We start from the raw sequence: 20,844 nt of genomic DNA on the forward strand, positions 1-20,844 counted from the left end.
AAAGTTTGAAAACAAGTAACATTTAAACACAGCACGGTATTCTACCACAACTGAAACTTTTTTCTTCTCTTCTTTACAGGACTCAACAAAATCTAAAAATGAACTATGCTGTAGATTTACCTCATGCAAAGGTCTTTATGTTATCTCTGAAAATGAAAGGATGGCTTTTTAAAGCACATTTTACTGTTTTATACTATTATGGCAACTTGTGTTACTGCAACACAGTCTATTTGAGGGAAATTTATGATTTTTTTCATGCAAAAATCTACACAAATTAGTTTTGATGATATGGAAAGCTTTTCATAGCATCAAACATTCATCTGTGCAAATGCACAGGGAAACCTTCCTGAAAAGTTTTCTGACTTGAGAAGCACTAAAAGCCATACTAGCTAAATAAAAACTAAAAAAAGAAAAAAGAAAAAAAAAAAAAAAGAAAAGAAAAAAGGAAGGGGTGGCAAAAGGGAAGAGGGGAAATAGAAAAACACAGGCTGCAGAGTAAACCAATGTCTGCTGCTAAACCGGTCTTTGTTTTCATGTCCAGTGTACATTAACACTTATGATCTCATTTTGATGATTTACTAAGTTTGTTATCAGCCCCCTGAAGGCAAATCAAGCTTGCATGCGTTCACATACCAGCACCACAACCACACTCTCGTACACAGTCACTCCAGGGCTAGGAGTCTACTTCATGGGTGAAGAGCCCTAGATTTGGAAGATGTACCTGGCTCTCCATCACTGAGCCAGACATTCATTCAGCATCGTCCATTCACACACTGCTTCGTAGCAAGGCCTGGGCTCACTTTCCTTTGACTAATATGGGCATCCTATTCTCTTTTATGCTACAAGGCTTGAAGATGACAGTACTGCATTTCCCCCTCAATTGGTATAGAGTAAGTCATGTTCCATTCTCAGGCACTGAAGATCTGTGACCTGTAGCCTTTTTCCTTTGAACAACCTAAATAAGCATTCATGTAAAGTTTTCGTTACATATTGCCCACTCATTCTCACTCGCACCCACTCGCCATCTTGACCTCATTTGGGCATTTTCTGGATTCCAATGAAATCTTCACATTTTCTTTCCCGATTTAATGCAGCAGCAGATCCCATGAGCCAAGCTTGATGGATCAAAACTTTTTATATATATGTATATATATATATATGTATCTCAGTGCTGCATTGTACCTAACTTCCACACATCTTTCTAAAACTGGAACCCCTTCTGTTGGTACATTGGCAGATGAATTGAAACCAAATGTTCCACCTTGTATTGCCTCTGGAACAAGGCTAGGATCTTCATCAATCTAAGGGAAAAAAGAAACAAAGCGATGATTAATTTTCAAGTGCATAAACAGCACTACAGTAATATTCCCATTTTTCTTTGAAAAAAGCATGTGACAAATGACAGATGACAAATACCAACATTATCTTACTATCCCTTTAAGGAGCTGCAAGCTTTTTTCTTAAGGGTCACCAGAATGGGAGAAAACTTAAGAGAAATATGCAAAATGGATCTTTTTCTAAAAGAATCAAACATAACTAACAAACTGGAGATGGTCCTACATCTCAAACTGAGAGTACACTCACTATAATTGCCTTATACCTTGGCAAATATATATAGTTATGTCATTTAAAAAATTCTGCCAGCACTTTTACAGGCTAATGTAACTTTGGTTATTTTTTAAAATAACAATTAGAAGTCACATTTGGGCTTAAAATAGCAACATAATAAAATAAAATGTTATATGCACTTTAATATTTAAAAGTATTTTGGAAACACCACAAAATTACAAACCTACAGTGTCATTCTGAGGAATAACACCACATCATCTGAATGATAATTAGCACAATGTTAAGATAGTGAAACCGAGCTGCATGCTAAGGTACTGGTATTAGAAATCCTAAGTCCTGTGTATACTCCTAATGCAAGTTAGGAATCCACCCAAAATCTCATGTGCTTATAGCTAACTTTGAAAGAGTATGCTTTTTCTGGGTTTTATTTTTGATTTATTTAAAACTGGCATTTATATTCAAAATAGAACTTTAGTGTGATCATCTGTAAGTAAAACATCTATAATTTTCTAATTTTCTTTGTCAGATTACATACTTGCTTAACAAAACTGTTTAATAACATTCAGTCTTCTTTGATAGTGTTGAAAAGTCTGTGGTGGTAAGACTTATTCTTTTAAGCTTAGAAAATCATTCAAGAAATCCACTTGTGACTATACCTAATCATTGTAATTTTCTAAGGAATGATTACTTGAATTTTAGATTTACTTTTCCAAAGAGGCAATACTAAGAGTAAATTAGTACTTTAATTTCAAACCATCACATATTGACAAACTGAAGATACTTTTATGTACTATATATTATATAGTAATTTATCTTTCTTGATGACTTGTTTTTATTTTATCTATCTTCATGTTTGCTTTTGGTCACCAATCAAAAACAACAGTGACAATACATTCAATCATGGATTAAGTAATTACTGCCATACGGGACTTACTAAGGATATACAAGTATGATTACTTTGTCTATAAACATATTAGGCTATTATAAAATATGAGAACTACAGAGATAGCAAGTGAAAATAAAGCCTGACTTGTCAGTGTAAAAAAAAATAAATAAAATAAATCCTGATTTTCTTTGATCATCACAGATAAAGAAATTACTAGTTTTTAATGCCCTACAGGACCTAAAATATTATTTTTGTTCCTGCAACAGTAACATTATTGTCATATACCTATTTTAATTCTATTTAAAAAAAAACATACGCGGATGTTCTTCCTAGCTTACTATTATTTCATGCAGACTTTTATGTTTACACATAAAACTAAGGAAACTATAAAATTATTAAATACATCATCTGAAGAGAAGAACTGATCAATGATCTCATAGGCCAATTTGTAGATGTCTTCATTTTCATGATTTTGAAGTTGTTCAATTTTCTCCAGTCCTGCAAGAAATTTTATGAAGCAAAACAATGATAATATTTAGAAGTAGTGACAAAAAAATTACAATAAACTTGGTATCACATAACCCAATTTTTATATTGCAGATCTATAGTTTTGAGAATCTATTCTAAAGGTGCATTATAAAAAAAGATTTTATGCACAAAGATGTATTTCAAAAAGTTAACCACCTATTTAATTGCATGTAATTTTTTAGGTAAGCAATGAGGTTATCTATTAAGTAGAATACCATATAACCAATGTTTATAAGGAGTAGTAACATGTAAAATTGCTTTTGTTTGTTAAAAGTGAAAGATTTTTTTTTCTATTTCCAGTGTCTAAAGATTTTCTAGTGAGCATACATTAAAAAAAAATTAAGATTAAGAATTAATTATTAAGAATTATTTAATATGAATGGAAAAAGATCAAGATCAACGACAGAATTTCAGGGGATAAACACAATTTACCCTGTGAACATTAATGAAATTATGAAAGTAGAAACACTAAAAAAGAACACACGAACTTGTTGATACACAAAGTGAGTCTTGTCTTTATGGGAATAGTTCATTTTAAATCTCTAAAGTACAGTGAAATTTCCCATTCAAGAGTGTTTTTCCTTTACCTATTCCTAAAGTGGAGAAAGTTGTTTTGGGACTTGTTTCTTACTCTACACGCCTTCCTTCTGGGGTCTTTTCATTTAAAAAGTTAGCTACTACACACAGGGCTGAGGATTTGCAAATCTATAGTTTTATAAATGCCTGAACAATAATTCTGCCAGGACATTTCGCAGGCACCTAAAACTCAAAATGTCTAAAGCAATTTGTTATTGCCTTTCCCTCATCAAACTGAGCATTCTACTATATTCTACTTGGTGATACTCAACTTGAAATGTCAGAGTAAGGAAGAGCCTTTCCCTTAAAACTCCACAATCAAATCTCAGAACCTCAAAGTTCATCCATTTCTTGAATCTCATCAAAATCCCTGACTTCATTTTCCATGGCTGGACTTTTATACACTTTCCTAATTGATTTCCTGTCTTCTGTCTGCACAATCTAGTCCCACTTATATCCACATTCCATTAAAACACATCCATCCTTAGGCAAAAATCTTCCAATGGCTTGTCATACCCTACAGCATAATCTATTGGGAAACTTATAAAATACAGATTCTGGAGCCTCACCTTCACTGAGGTGGGTAATATGCAACATCTGTATTTTAACTTCAATATATAAAAGTAATTTTTAATAATTAAAATGTTTACATAAGAAAAAGATAGTGAAAAATTTTTAACTATGCCTGTTTTTAGTTTTTCTGGTATTCATGTCCTAATTAATTAGTTCCCTAACGTTATTTCCCATTTCTTATTACTAACTTAGTAGTTATGCGTTATTTTCATTGTTACTTAAGTAACTTTAAAAAATACTATTTCTCAGTAATTTTCAAGCTGCTGAACCCTCCACTATATTGCAAATGTAGATTCCCCTATTCCTATAGTTATAACCCTCCTTTCATTTAATTCTTAATTTCTATCAGAAATACCTTTACTTTTAATGTTAAGCTCATCCAGGTTGATACCCCAATTTGAGACTTCCATGTTCTGCTTCATGTTAATTCTGAGTTGAAAGCTAAGATGTAGAGACACTCCAGGTGTCTCTGGGCTTTGGTATTCAACCAGATTTGGGAACCACTGCCCCAAAGTATAAATATCTGCTATGTCAAAAAGTTTGTAAGACTGCTTATTGGCTATGTCTCCAGTCTCACATATGGGCAGTTTCTACCCCATACTTTGAGATTCAGCAACACTGAACTACTTATAATTTGCTGAATGCTATTTCTCACCTCAGACTTTGCTCATGGTGTTATCTCTGCCTGGAACACCTTTCATCCCTTTTTACTTTATTAATCCTTATTCATCTCTCAAAATCCAGCTCAGGTGTCACTTCCTGCTTCTTCCAGGATGGATTAGGTATTTCATTTTGTTGTACATTTCTATTAGGGTAATTAGCACATTAAATCAGTTCATATTTATCTCCATGACTAGACTACATGCCTTGAGAGCAAGGACTGTGTGGTGTTTACCACTGTCTTTCCAGTACCTTAGCACAGTGCCTGTTCAATATATGGCAGCAAGTCAGTTACCTAAGAATATGCAAGTAGCTGAGCAGGACTGTACATATAGAACATAGAATTTACTTTATTCTGTTACTTGATTATCTAAGACAGAAAAATACAGAAGTGCTATATTAGTCAGAAAATAAAAATAGTTACCAAAAGAACATTAAAATTTGGAATAACAGTTTACAATAAACTTACCTCCACATTCTTCTATAAGATTGGCTATGGTTTCTGCCTCGTCTTCAGCCATTTTTAATATATTACTTAGTCCATCAAGTACTACCTGCACAACTTGTGCATCTTTTACTGTCAGCAAATTGCAAAAAGGTGGGATAACATTTTGTTGGATTAGGTAAGCCACCTGAAGAATAAAAGCATGATGATAAAATAAACATTAGTGAACTTTATTTATGTACTATATTTCTCTCACTGAGAAAATTATGATTTTGAAATTCTAAGTATGAAAATATGATTTTATCTCTCACATGTTTAAAGTTAAGACTGTATTAGTTTAGGGCCTCCTTGGTGGCACAGGGGTTCAAGTCTTAGCGCTATCAAGCTATCACCAGCCATTTCGGCATGAGTTCAATCCCAGACCAGGGAGCAGACCCACATGATACAGCAGACCTCTCCTGTCTCACCCTCTGGTTCCCTCAGTAGTGTGTTTCAGTAGATCTACCTGTTCTGCTCCCCACTCTATCTCTGGTGAATCATTTCACCCTTGCACCTCTGGCCTCCACCCCAGTTCTTGTATGGATAAATAAATCTTTTTTAAAAAGATTTATTTATTTATATAAGCACTGGGTACAGTCAGAAGCGTGGGAGGGTGAGAGGATTCACCAGAGCCAGAGCAGGGAACAGAACAGGCAGAATGACGAAATACACTGCTGAGGGGAGCAGCGGGCGCAACAGGAGAGGTCTGCGTGCCATATGGACCCTAGCTGGTGGCCGGGGATCGAACCGGTGCAGCAGAGGCTGTGGGCAGCTTCGCAGCCCAGCGCTCAACCACTGCGCCACCAGGGAGGCCCAAAAAAAAAAAATAAATCTTTATTAAAAAAAAAAAAATTAAGGTTTAACCTGTTCTTTTTAATGTAGTAAGTATACTTTTTTAGAACTTGGGGGGAAAAAATGAAATGAATTACTCAACTTTATATAAAATATTCTTTGCCAAAAGGAGTAGTTTCTTCAAAGATCTTTCCTCCAAAAAGGGAACCCTCTTACTTTGCTGATGGGAATGCAAACTTGTCCCACCACCATGGCAAGCTGTGTGGGGTTCCTCAAATTACTAAAACTGCAGCTACCACATGACCCAGAGACTCCACTCCTAGGAATCTACCCAAAGGATACAAAAACATTAATTCAAAAGGAAACTTGCATGCCTATGTTTATTGCAGCACTACTTAAGATGTGGGAACTAAGCACTAAGATACGGGAACAACCTAAATGCCCAAAAGCAGATAACTGAATCAAGATGATGTGGTACATATATATAATAAAATACTATTCAGCAATTGAAAAAAGATAAACTCATGCCATTTGCAGATGGATGGAATTCAGTGAAATAAATCAGAAGGTAAAAGGAAAGAGTGGATGTTCTCACTTATAGGAGGAATACAGGGAATCTGAACAAAGGGTTAAAAAAAAAAAGAGATACAAAACTTGCAGGAAAACTATAGATCTGAGGCAGACAGCAGGTAGATGGGTCAAAAACCACACCAAGGGACTGTGGTGATGGTTCATGGGTGAAGTGGTGGGAGACTTACGGGGACTACACACAAGCATAGAAATCATCTATTATACAAAGTTAAACAATACTGTAATAAATTTTTTTTTCCGTTAAGATTAAGAAATTATGAAATCAGTGAAGAGTCTGCATATATTTTTTTAAACTATAATTACTCAATGTGAGGGCATCCAATGGCTCTTTGCCGTAAACATTTTGTACTTTTATATAATACCTGCCAACTTCTCAATTCACTATTCTATTTGTTCCAGTATATTTTCAAAGTATTTTTCAATCATTTATATATTTTGTTAGTTAGGCTGCTATTTCCATGCATTATTTTTATATTCTGCTCTGTACCCATATTTAACTGTATTCCTTAGCTCACACCAAACCCTAGTTTATTTGTGACAATTAGTAGTTTATCAGCTCCAAATTTACCCTTTCCACCTATCTGTGAAACATATCTGGGAATCTTAAAACTTACTTTCTTTTTGTAGTTGGTACAATGTTAAGCTATGTCACCCATATAACTTTGAGAGTGAGAGTCACTTTGAATTTTATACCCTGGACACATCAAATTTTTCACTTCGGTTCCCCGTCTCAACCCTTCTGGTTGAGTTAAGTTCCTTGTTTGGTTTGCAGCTGGTAAATTTTTGTTCTTATCGTTTGTTTGCTTTCTTTTTCTGTAGTTAAGTCACAAAACACCTCTTTTGCTATTATTTTATTTTTTTGAAGATTTATTTATTGATGCATATAAGAACTGGGGTACAGGCCAGTGGTGTGAGAGGACTCACCAGAGACAGAATGGGGAACAGGCAGATCTACTGAAATACACTGCTGAGGGGAGCAGCGGAGAGGCAGGAAAGGTTTGCCACACCATGAGAGTTGATCCCTGGCTGGCAGGGGAATCGAACTCGTGCTGCAGTGGCTGGCGAGAGCTTCACAGTAGTGTCTTTAGCCCCTGCGCCACTAGGGACACCCGCCTGCTATTACTTTAAATGATGATTTACTGAAATATAAATCCAACTTATTTTACCAGTTTTCAGAAATAAGTAAGAGCTAAACTTACTTGATCTTTCCTTCCACTAATTGTTAAGTTACTTATGGCCCAAGCAGCTTCTTTCTGAGTGCCAAAATCCCCCTGTGAAAGTAGAGCAAAGTCAAAAATTGCAATCAAGTGTAAACTGGAAAAATATTTTGAAAATTTTCAACTCTTATTTTCCCAGGCTACCTCCTAGCTCTTCTACATACATACATAATTTTTACATATGTGAAGTTAAAATAAAGTATCCCTTAAACACACAGCAAAGTTTAAAAGATGATAATGTTCACCATCAGTGAGACTGTTATAAAGATATCATTCTTACACACTGCCTTTCAAATACAACTGATAAAAAGCCTTATCATTTAGTAATCTCACCTTTGAAAATTTACCAAGAAAATAAAGTAATATTATGTATCTTTCTGCATAATTTCTCAACTCACAGCAGTACTTAACAATCAAAAAGTAAAAGCAACCAAGATTCTCAACAGGGGAATAAATGATGTAATATAGTTAATCTAAAAATAAATAAGCAACTGTTAAATATTAAGATGGCAAATCAACTTGGACGAATGCCTATGATGTATTAAGGAAAAAAAACAACAACAAAATAAGAGGAATAAAAATTCAAAGTGCAACAGGATAGCTGTTGTTATTTATCAGATAAAATACAAATATTTGATGGTGAAGCTGATAAGAAGGCAAAATGGCACAATTCTTATAGAGGGGGTGAGCATTAGATAGTAAAAATTTACACATATGACTATTATTAGAGCTAGTAATCATAAATGTAATCTGATAAAGGCATGGAAAACATCCATAGTCTTTTAAGTAAAATACTAGAAACATCTTAAGATCACAAAATAACAAATTAATTGACTATATTACAGTACATCCATATAGTGGAGTACTGTGACGCTACAAAAGGATAAACGAAAGGAATAAGGATGCTTTTTACATAGTGTTATTATATGGGAGTGATCTCCATGAAAAAAGAAATATATAAAACTTTTTAAAAGGCAGTGCAAGAATATATAGCAGGCCACCCTCTGTGTAAAAATGAGTGAAAATAGGCAGTTGCTTATATTTAAAGAAGAAGCAATGAAAGTATAAACCCAAAACTAATAAAATGATAGCTTCCCATAAAGGAAGAGAGAGAATAGGGAGGAATGGATGAAAATGGAAGTAGACTTGGTGTATTTAGCTTGAAAACAATGTATGTATTTTTCACTTGGAAACCATATAAATGTTTTATATAACCTAAACCAGAATTAAAATAAAAAACTAAAGTAACTCCCCCAAATTAAAAAGTGAGTGGCAATGTGGTCTTATTATTTTGATAATTTTAAATTATAATATCTCAACACATAAAGCACATAATTTAGTCCATGTTTAAACATTTTTAGCACAAGAGAAAAAAGGATGAAAATATCAAAGACACAATAAAAACAGTTATCCTAAATACCCAGTAATGACTGAGAGCTTCCTTTTTTTTTTTAAAGATTTATTTATTTATTTATTTACTTATACAAGCACTGGGTATATAGTCAGAAGCACGGGAGGGTGAGAGAATTCACCAGAGCCAGAGCGGGGAGCAGAGCAGGCAGAAGGACTGAAGTACACTGCTGAGGGGAGCAGCGGGCGGCAGGAGAGGTCTCCATGCCATGCGGGACCCTCCTCTGATGGCCGGGGAGCAGCCGGGGATCGAACCGGTGCTGCAGAGGCTGCGGGCAGTTTCGCAACCCAGCGCTCAACCGCTGCACCACCGGGGAGGCCCTGATAGCTTCCTTTTTGATGTTTCTTATGAATGCTCACATTCATGAGATTACAATATATTTTTTACTTTCTAAAATAAAATACATTCTCACCTATTTTGTTCATTCAGGCCTGGAAACAAAGATGGCCTTATAGCAATGATCATCTTTAAAACCTGAACCATGACTTAAAGAACACCCACTACAAAAAAGGAGGCAGGGTTCCCTGAGGAAAAAGTAATTCCAGCTCTAGGTCAGAAAATTCAAGGAAAGCCAGGGACTCATGTAATATCCAAAAGGTAGGAAGCGCTCAAAGTTAACTACAGTGATGTAAAAAAGATTAGACACCAACTTTAAGTAGTTCCCACTAGTAAGTGACAATGTGAGTCAGAAAGAATTAACCACCATAAAGAACTAAAATTTATAAAATATAAATAAAAATCTGTAATTTTCCTATGACAATAAAAACTGCCCTTGGTCTCCTTTTGAGGTTGCTAGGGAACCATTTTATTTTAAAAATAAAAATCAAGACTTTATCTTGCCTTTTCTCTAGGAAATATATTTCACAGTAAACCAATAGCCAAGAAAAAACTCTTTATTAGAAGAATCAAGAGTAATACATTAAGAATGAAACACAAAATCAGAAAGTTGCCATTTTGCAGTTCCTAGAAATATGAGGGATCTAAGCCATGAATCAATGACTGCCTAAAAACCATTAGGTGAAAGACTGATGGACACTGCCTATTCAGTTGGAATAGGCTCATTCATCAATCTTAGTATTACTAGATGTAGTGACAGTGTCTCCTATTGTGCATGATTAGCAAGTACAGCAGTGCCTTAAGTATTCTTGCCTAAAAAGCGGATCTATTAGTTTATAGGAAACATGGAGGAAAAGACACAATAGCTTCTCTTTAATTACAAATCCATGTTCAGAAATACCCTTACGTTGGATTGTGACATTTTAAATTATCTTTTCCCTCAAACATTAGTGTAATGTTTGACACAGCATTAGAGTTGACACAGCTTTCAATCAGATAGAATACATAAAACTTGCTGTTTGGTGTTGGGCAACTTGCCAATACCTTAGTTTCTTCATCTGCCACATGGGAAGAATTCTTAATCTCATAAAAATTAGAGTAGTAAATGAGGTAACATATGTGAAGTGTATAGTACAATATATAGCATTTTGAATTAGTAGTATTAATATTAATTTTTAATAAATCCCATGATAATAGTAATTTTGGAAAAAGAGTGACACAGAAGGGTCAGTGGTTTGCAAAATGAAATCCTACTTACATATAAAATCTACTGAGAAGATTTAATATTAACAATACTTTATTATAGTATTCATGTTTCTTTATAAGCCCTACCTAAACAAACAGAAAAATATATATTCACATCATCTGTTGCGTTTAAATCCCCTTCCTCTTACTTAGAGATACACAAGATAATCATCTTACCTTATCCAAAAGGTGTATTATCATTGGTACAAGATTGGCGTCAATTACTGCCTGAACCTGCTGCTGATTTCCTGCTGTGATGTTGGAGAGGAACCACACTGCTTCCTGTAGAACAAAGTCTCTTCAACATTTCTCATTTTTAAAAATAAAATCTGCATCTGAACTAAGAACACACATTTACTACAATATCCAAATGGCTTTATTGTGGAATGAGCTCCAAAATAAAAGCTTTAGAACTCTTAACTCCTTCATTCCCTTTCCACATTTTCTTTGGCCCTAATCCAAATCATAATGAACTAATAACCCTTCCAAAGAATTGTGGAAAGCAGTTTTCTCAAACATAAGCTCCAAAGAAGCTTGGCTGAACAAATAAGGGATCAATGAACTGAAATACAAATCCTAAAACTATTGTAAGTGATATTTAGCACCTCCCTCACAAAATAGTGCTTTACTCTCTTTTCTCATCAAGAGTCCTAGCCAAAGTAGATCAATCTTAATTATCCATGACAATGGAGTCATGAAACATGAAATACTGGGTTGCATGTAGTTCGCTTATTTGTACTTGTCATTCACTGCATCCTTTCTCTCAAGAGCTAAAGTGAAACCAGTTATTTGATTCCTTTATTGGTCTACTTTAACGATCTTTTCATGCTACCCCTTTACACCACAACCACACTACTTCTACCAAGACAAAGGTAGTCCCAGGTGTTTTACAAGTTTTGTAGAAAATAAAACACAGTTTATATGAAGCAAGATGAAATACCTACCATTCTAAGTAGGATATTATTATGACTTATCAAACTAAGAAATTTATTACATGTACCAATTTACTAAAGGAGAACATTTCCTCTACTAAAAAACTGGTAAACAAGTTATACTCCACTAACAACTAATACTAGTTAGTGTGTAATAGGCTCTTTTGGATCAGATCACAGGACCATTTATTATGAACCTGTTAGAGATTTTAGGGTGCTAGGCTACTTAGGTGAGCTGTTCTTAAGGTATAATCATCGGCAATGTTGTATTGACAACTTATGTGTTTCTACAACAGCCTCAGATGCACTCCAATATCAGCATCACCAGTCAGTGCCCCCTTTCCATAGCCTTCACGAACATGCACACACACAAGCGCGCACACACACACCCCCTTTAAAATATTAAACTTAACTTACATATTAAAAATTTCCAATCATACAACATTCAGCACCCAATTATCTCTATTTCATCATTTCCAAGAGAGCCAAATTCACATTTCATACAGCTGGCTTGTTTTATATATGGAAAATATTCACCAGTTCATGTTATAGAATATTTCACTTTTTCTTGATATCTAAATGAGAGTTTATATTAATAATCATTCACAGACACTTCTGAGTCCCTAAATTTTACAAATTAAAAAACTGCTGATAAATTTAAATAGCATATTTTCATATGCTAGTTATTAAACAGTATTTTAAAATACTTACTTTATTAATTTTCTCTTTGGGATGTGTCAGAAGTGCTGGGAAGTGTGAAAGAGCATCACAATTCAAAACTACTTGTGTTTGCTCATCAGTTCCAGTAACAATGTTGCCCACAGCTCGAAGTGCCGCAGTCTGCAACAAAAAAAATTTAATGAGATGTTGTTCTATGTGAAATATTCCTTATTACCACAAAGGTGTGTTAAGGAGTTATAAGGTTCACTCATTCATGCCAACCTATCCTTTGAGCAAGATGTGTCAGATACTGATTTAAGGACAAAGGAGTGAAAGGACAATACAACCTCAGTTCAGAGGGAGCCTTATATTACTGAAGATACCCAAGTGAAAAAGGTTAATTTTACATTAACAGTTAGTGGAAAAGACAGTACTTTAAATTTTAGATTTAGCGTTTCATTAATTTAAGGAAAAAAATGTCTTTAGGAAGAAAATCAGAAGCCTATTTAACATATTTCACCACCAAGTTAAAAAATAACTCTTGGTGAGTTTTTCCTTTTACTGAACCACTCAGGATTTTTGTTTGTTTGTTTTTAAATTATGATTATTAAGGTAACATTGGTTTATAGCACTATATATATTTTAGGGTCAGGTTCACACCTCTAAAATTTTTTTAGAGATAATTTACTTACCATAAAATTCACCCTTTCAAAGGGTACGAATCATATCACTAGCATATAATTATATTACTAACATATAATTGAAGAACATTTTCATGAACCCAAAAAAGAATTATCTGCACCCCTTTGCATAATCCTAACTCCCAGGCCCCTGGCAAACACTATGCTCATCTCTATTTTCCTACTCTGCACATTTCATATAATTGGTTTCATATAATTGGATCAAACAGTAGATGGCTTTTGTGTCTGGCTTCTTTCACTCAACATAATGATTTCAAGGTCCAACCATGTTGCACCTGGAATTAACATTTCATTCCTTTTCGTGGCGAAATAACATTCTACTATACAGATATACCACATTTTATCCAACCATTCATTAGCTGAGAGATTATTTCGACTGTTTTCACTTCTCAGCTATTATAAATGTTATTGCCATGGACATCTGTGTACAAATCTGTGTGTGAATTTATTTTCAGTTCTATTGGGTACATACTTTGGAGTGGAATTGCTGGGTCACATGATCATTCTATGGATAACGTTTTGAGGCACTGTCAAGCTTTTTAAGGAGATGACACCATTTTATATGCCCACCAAAAGTATATGAAAATTATTTCTCTACATTCTTGTCAACACTTGTTATTACTGACTTTTTGATTACTGTCATTCTGGTGGGTGGTAAGTGGTATTTCAATTGCCGTTTGAATAGCATTTCCTTAATACCTTAATTAAGTTCACCATTTTGTGTGTTTGTTTCCTCTGAATAACTGTACTTGAGTATTCCTATATTTTGAATTAGTTATCTTTTTATTGTTGAATTTTTAAGAGTTATTTGTGTATTTTGGATAGGAACCCCTTTTTTGGATACATGATTTGCAAATACTCTCTCCTGACCGGCAGAGTGTCTTTCCATTTATTTAGGTCTTAATTTCCTTTTTTTTTTTAAAAAAAAAGATTTATTTATTTACACAAGCACTGGGTACAGTCAGAAGTGCAGGAGGGTGAGAGAATTCACATAGTCAGAGCGGAGAGCAGAGCAGCCAGACTGACGAAGTACACTGCTGAGGGTAGCAGCGGGCAGCAGGAGAAGTCTGTGCGCCATGTAGGACCCTCACCCGGTGGCCGGGGATCAAACAGGTGCTGCAGAGGCTGCGGGAAGCTTCGCAACCTAGCGCTCCACCACTGCGCCACAGGGGAGGTCTTAATTTCTTTCAAAATGTTTCTGTAGTGACCTAACTCCTTTAACAAATAAATTTAAAGGGAAAAAGAAGTTGTAGAATAACAGAAACCTAAAGACATAGCTACCAAATACAATGTGTCCACCTTGTTTAAGTACTGATTTAGTCAAACTGTGAAGAAAATATAAAGCTATCAGTAAAATTGGGATATTAACTGGTCTTTAACCATTAATTTTTTTTTAAGTATTCTAATGGTATTATGGTTATGTTAAAAAAAAGTCTTTATTGTTTAGAGATGCAAACTGGATGAAATTATATGGTATCCGAGATTTGTGTCAAATAATTTGTGGGGCGTAAAGTGGGTTTAGGGGGAACCTATATGGCCAAATTATGGTGTGAAAGTTGAAAAAGATTTTTAAAAATATGAGTTATTGGAAGAAATACAGAAAATTAACTTTCCTTTAGAACTGGCTAAAGAAATAAAAGTCTAATATTGGACTCAGTGAAGTCCAATATTAAAACTGAAGATGCATTCTGAAAACAAAGAAACAAAAAACCTACAAGACATAAGCACCACTTTTTAAAAAAAAAAGATTTATTTACGTATGCATACAAGAGCTGGGGTGGAGGCCAGAGATGCGGTAGGTGAGAGGATTCACCAGACAGAGTGGGAATCAGAACAGGCAGACAGACTGAAATACACTGCTGAGAGGAGCAGCAGGTGAGACAGGAGAGGTCTGCTGTGCCATGTGGGTCACTTCCCTGGCCGGGGATTGAACTTGTGCTACAGTGGCTGCGGACAGCTTCATAGTGCTGCATCTTAACCCCTTGAGCCTCCAGGGAGACCCCCATAAGCCCCACATTTAAGAAATGAAACAATGATAAATATCTAGTAAGAATATTTTAAATTAGACACACATACCCTTGACAGCTATTTTATTAATCACTTCTTTCTGAATTTAGCTAGTGTTCACTCTTTCCTCAAAGTGGTTAAAATTTTAAGCCAACTGTTTCCATTCAGACTGTACATAGGTATCACCTGAAGAGCTTTTTAAAGCCCAGGTTCCTAGAAAATATCCCAGATTTACTGAAACAGACTTTCTAATGGCTGAGCAAAGGAAATTAAAAAACTGTTTTCTCCTTATCCACCACAGTGGATTCTGAAGTCCATTCAGGGTTGAAAAATAATTACATTAACAGTTGCTATTATGCTATTGTTGTATTTTATAAGACTAAATTATTTTAAGATTAAAGCATATTATTTACTTCAGAAGGGTAGGAAGAGCTTGCTCCATTTCCCTTTATCACCATAGTATGACAGTTACAACCTGTATCTGTGTAAATATCTCACCTTCTCTTTTTTGGTTCTAGAGATGCATATTCTTTGGGGAAAATATTTATGTGGAAGAATTTAAAATAAGAAAAGAATTTACAAAAGATTTTAAATAATTGAAAAAGAAACAATTTAGGAAGCCCCTAAGCTATGTATTTCATTTAAAAAAAAAAAAAAAAAAGCCTTGTGTTCCTAATGCTAGTGAAGCTAAGCATTACCTAAACTTGCCAGGTGCAGTGGAGAAGAGTAAAAACAAACAGCTGAGGGGTGGGGTGGGAGGAATTAAAGAATGGAAGAAGAAAAACAAGCAAAATAGGAAAAGCATAAGCATCAATACTTACTTCAGATGCCATTAAGTTGCTGTATGAATTGCTCTGGTCTATTTTAGAAATAGTTTACAAGGAGCTGACCTGGTTTTCTGGGGAAGTGAAGGTAGTTCTTGCTTAACTGTAGTAATCTTACCTCATTTTCTCCACATTTAGAATGACGCTATGACACGCCATTCTTTTCATCACAGACATACTGTTAGGGTTATTGGGTAAAAATACCCTTAAACTAAGGGTATTGAGTTGCGCATTTTCAAGTGTCATGCTTAAAATAATTAGTGGTAAAAAAACTTAGGTTTTTATCAACAACAAACTCACCTGAACTTTAACTTCCTGGTGGCTGAGCAGAGGAACCAAATGAGGGACTATTCCAGAGTCTATTACCATCTGTATCTGTTCATTGCCAGCATCAGTAAGGTAAGAGAGGGCCCAGACTGTGTCTACCAATATCTAGTGAATAAAATAAAAATTCAAATAGTCTTTTAATATTTTCTCATTTTAATTAATTCTTCACCATATGGACTAACCTATGATTACTCTACCTTCTTTCTTCTTTTCTTCTCTCACTTCAATGCACTGGAATTTTGAACTTCACTACTGAACTTCACTACTAAAAACCATCATCTGTCAATGTCTGTATCAAGTACATGCATCTTTTAGATACATCTTTTAGGATAGTTAGGTTAATTATGACCCCAATCATAAGATTAGTAGTCCATCTTAATTAACTAAGGTACAAATATACTACGTAATACATGAAATAGGAGAAACAGAAATTCTCTTTCTCATGTGCTCAGACTGAAGAGTAATAGGTTCAAGGACATTGTGGTAAATGTACATATAATAGGTGGAAAGGCTGTATGTATCCAACATACACAGTTGGCTCAAAACACCTGGGCTAAATGGATATATTTGAATTGTTTCCTAATATCATCTGTTCCATGTAGGTATGTCTAAAGCCAATAGTCCATTGGTAGGATTATAACTGTTCCATCTTTTCCAACCAGTTTGCTTTGCCTTATAAAACTGGAGGCAACTTTGCAAATATTGGCACTCTCCCACAGCTACAGATCAAGACTTAAAAAGCAACCATATGTCAACCCCTGAGATCTAGAATCAGAAAACATGTTCTAGTGAGATAAAAAATACATACTTCACACTAGTTGCCTAAACAATTTGCCAAAAAGAGAGAAAAAGAGACCTTTGTAATTAATTTATACCAAAAAATAATCTGTTTCAAATGACTGTATTTTTAAACATAGCCGGTCATTGTGTTTGATCTTTTTTTGTATATTAACTCCTAACTAGAAGATATAGCCAAATGGAAATATGACAAACAACTGTTAAGTTACTGCATAAATAACAATTATTGGTAAGACAAAGGAACAGTAATTATGTCTGGAGTTTTACTTCCAGGATTTTTCTAGAATATGAACTTTGGTAAAATATAAGCCAGAGAAGTTTGAAACTTTAAAAAGTCTAAACTATTGCTGTCTTTAAAATACCTAAGAAGTTTCTAAAGGGAGAAAACAGAACATTCATTGTTTCTTTCAGAAATTTAAGACTGCCTGGTGAGTATTTTTAATGTAAAAAACACATCAAATGAAAGAAAACAATTAAATTTCAACTTACAAATGTAACTTTTCTGGAGTACCAGCATATGTCAAATTTGTGGACATAGGCAAAATACGTGGGCATGGCTTTATGTAAAACCCAGATTCACTTTTAAAAAGGTCCAATACTACATGTGTCATCAACAATCACATCAAATTCATAATTTAAAGTCTGACTAGCGCTTATATATACTTGTATATACCAGACAAATTTTATATTCCATACATTTACTAATTATAACCAAAGTGTTGTTTCACTGGTTTACTAATGGTGTGTGGAAACAGTTTTATTTTTAATTTATTTTTGATGGTCTGACTTAAGAACTTGCTAAGTGTTAACCTAAGGAGATTTTGTCTTCAGTATAAAACATTACTTAGTAAACATGCTACTAAAAAGAACAAATGCAAACTGGTTTGAGAAATTCAAAAGAAAGAAAAGTGGAGTCAATCTTAACAGGACTGGGATGAATACATGAAATGAAGAGTATCATATCCTTGAATAAGATCAACCGGTATCTGGTGTTCCTACAGGTGTAAACTTTCAGATTAGTATTTCTTGGAAATTTTTTTTATAATTTGAAATTTTTTTTTATAGTTTTTATAATTAGATCAAAAAGTTTGGTTGTAAGGAGCCCAAACCAAAAACTGCTTACATGATTTTTTTTAATCCTAGATAATCTGGAGCTTAAAAATGTATCTTTAGAGCAAATATGTTCACCTAATGAATTGTGTACATCATGTCACTGCTTGATATAACAAAATCCTAACTTTAATTTGTTCTATTTGCTTTAGAGAGATCCTGGCAAAAAGGCATTGCCCTTGAAACTATATAGGAATGAAACAGTTTATCAAACACTGGTTATCACACCAAACTGTTTTTAAGCACCCACACGAATTCTTGACTGTTACTATGCATTTTATTCACGTGATTTCCTTTACCTATTATAGTCCTAGCTTTTCTAACACAGTGGAGAGGTCAGTATGGCTTTTAGAAACAGCAGTTTTCCACCTCCGTGATACTTCTGGAGTTGCTTTTTCCTTTGCCATCTGTGATAGCAGAATGAGCAAGATGTATTTATTACGCTGAAAATCTAGTCTGCACTGCTTTTATTTCTCACCATTTGGATAATTAGGAGTTATCTTTATACTAAGTGAAGTACTACCAAAATCATCATAAAAATGACAGAGAAATGAAAATGTAATTCAAGAGCAACTGATGTTCACAGTTTAATATATATAAACTAATACAAACCCATAAAGCAACAAATATTTCTCTTTTTAACTTTCAAAAAACAATACCACCACTAGGTATCTATGCTCTCTTTGGCCCATTTGTCAAATGAGCTTCTAATACATAATCTTAGTGAGAAGATCACTAAGAGGCAACTTGAAAAACTGCTAATGTTGAGTTTTTACAACACTTATGTATATGCATGCACATTATGCATGTACATTATTCCAGGCCAAAATAACAGGCTTCATTTCTTCACTGATTTGATATTTTGTGATACAGGTAAAACAGAAAATATAAAAATATCAAACAATATATTACAGCTCTTAAAAAGGATAAGTTTGTTAAAGTAACATGAAGTTCAGTTTAACATTTTTCTTCCCCTATGTCACAGGTACAGCCCCAGACATACACACATATATAAAAATAAATGATGTACCAGTAACATTTACTCACATTTACATCTGTGTGATGAATTAAAACACAAAGAGCTGGAAGAATCTGAAAAGAGAAATATAAAGATTTGAAAACATATACAGATAAAAACATGCATATATGGTATCTACTTTATAATTTTTTAAAAAAGTACAAAATACTTGTTTACCTCCTGGATGGTTTCCATTGGGGGTGGTGGGTCTTTGTGACGACATAAGTTGACCATTACCCAAGTGACATTTCGTAAGAAAGTAATAGGAATAGATGGACTTATGAAAGAAAGTAAAGGTTTCACGACTCCGAGACTTATAACATAATCTCTACACTGTGGCCCATCACCTGTAAGAAGGATTAATTTATTCAGTCAAACATGCTAATAATAAGCAATGCAGAAAACAAAGTACTGGGTTCAATATTCTGTTCCTGTATTTTAAACAATTTAATTTTATATAATAGTTTCACCATTTTAGGTCTCTAAGCAAAGAGAAGGAACATATAAGGGTACAAAGATGATTTTTTTTGGGGCGCATTATTCAACATTCAGGTGTGGATAATGTGCACTTTATAAGCTATTCATTTATGAAATGTTTTTATGCTATCTAAACTCTGGAAGCCTAAGAGTTCTTTAAAATACTTTGTAAGCAAACAACTGTTTTGTAGACTTTATTCTGATAATCCAATATCAGAGGATCAAGAGTATCAACTATAAATTACTCTATACACTTAGGAAACTACATTCAAAACAAGAAGTGGCGGTCACCTACAACAATGGTTCCCAGTGATTTTTGGGCGCTAGCCTAGATCTACTAAAACAGAAACTCTGTAGGTACAGGATTCCCTGTTTTCGTAAGATTCCGATAATATGCTGAAGTTTAAGAATCTCTCCTAGAAAACTATCAATTTCTGTATCTAGAGTGTAACTGCAATTTCCAGTACAAACATTAAATACTATATTCTATGGTGAAAACACTTTTCCTTGTACTACAGTATTCAAAAGATAAAGTACTTGCTCTTTTTTAATCATTAATGTATTCTAATTAATTCTGCATTGTCGTTGAATTTAAAGTCAAGATGCTGGTAACACTTCCTTTTGAAAAGTCAATATTGTGGGACACTAGCCATCCCTTGCCTTCCATATCATTCTCCAAAAGGGTAATAAAAAGAAGGTGTAGGGCCTCCCTGATGGTGCAAGGGGTAAGTCTCAGCACCACGAACCTATCTGCAGCCACTGCAGCATGAGTTCAATCCCCACTGCCAGGGAGCTAACCCACATGGTGCAGCAGACCTTTCCTGTCTCGCCTGATGCTCCCCTCAGCACTGTATTTCAATCTGCCTGTTCTGATCCCTACTGTCTCCGGTGAATTCTCTCACTCCCTGCCCACCCACCCCGCACCTCTGCCTACATCCCAGGTCTTGTATGCATAAATTAATAAATCTTAAAAAAAAAAGGTATAATAAAGTAATACTGATTATGTACATGCAAGAAAAAGAATCTGTGGCAAAACATACATTTCAGTATCAAGGGAGACAATAAAGTGCAGGCCCCAGATTTTTTCCATTTTTCTACTGGAGGAGAGTTTTTTGAATTTTT

At 34.4% G+C, this 20,844-nt stretch overlaps 1 protein-coding gene and 1 non-coding gene across 2 annotated transcripts; both read right to left on the bottom strand.

The window, feature by feature from the left end:
• Positions 1 to 1,062: 1,062 nt before the first annotated feature.
• Positions 1,063 to 19,617, bottom strand: LOC119243939 (importin subunit alpha-3-like; the record flags this gene model as incomplete). Its single annotated transcript, XM_037509754.2, has 9 exons — positions 1,063 to 1,301; positions 2,859 to 2,953; positions 5,262 to 5,424; positions 7,859 to 7,930; positions 11,046 to 11,150; positions 12,512 to 12,640; positions 16,293 to 16,424; positions 19,275 to 19,319; positions 19,423 to 19,617. Coding segments are annotated over 9 exons (1,113 nt in total), but the record flags the coding sequence as incomplete, so codon positions are not given.
• On the bottom strand, positions 11,965 to 12,279 carry LOC119243940 (small Cajal body-specific RNA 7). Its single transcript, XR_005124904.1, has one exon. It is a non-coding gene; the product is annotated as a small Cajal body-specific RNA 7 (non-coding RNA).
• Positions 19,618 to 20,844: the final 1,227 nt, after the last annotated feature.

The sequence above is a fragment of the Talpa occidentalis genome, unplaced genomic scaffold (assembly GCF_014898055.3).
Source record: "Talpa occidentalis isolate TD23 unplaced genomic scaffold, MPIMG_talOcc4v2.1 talOcc4.1317, whole genome shotgun sequence".
Taxonomy (NCBI): domain Eukaryota; kingdom Metazoa; phylum Chordata; class Mammalia; order Eulipotyphla; family Talpidae; genus Talpa; species Talpa occidentalis.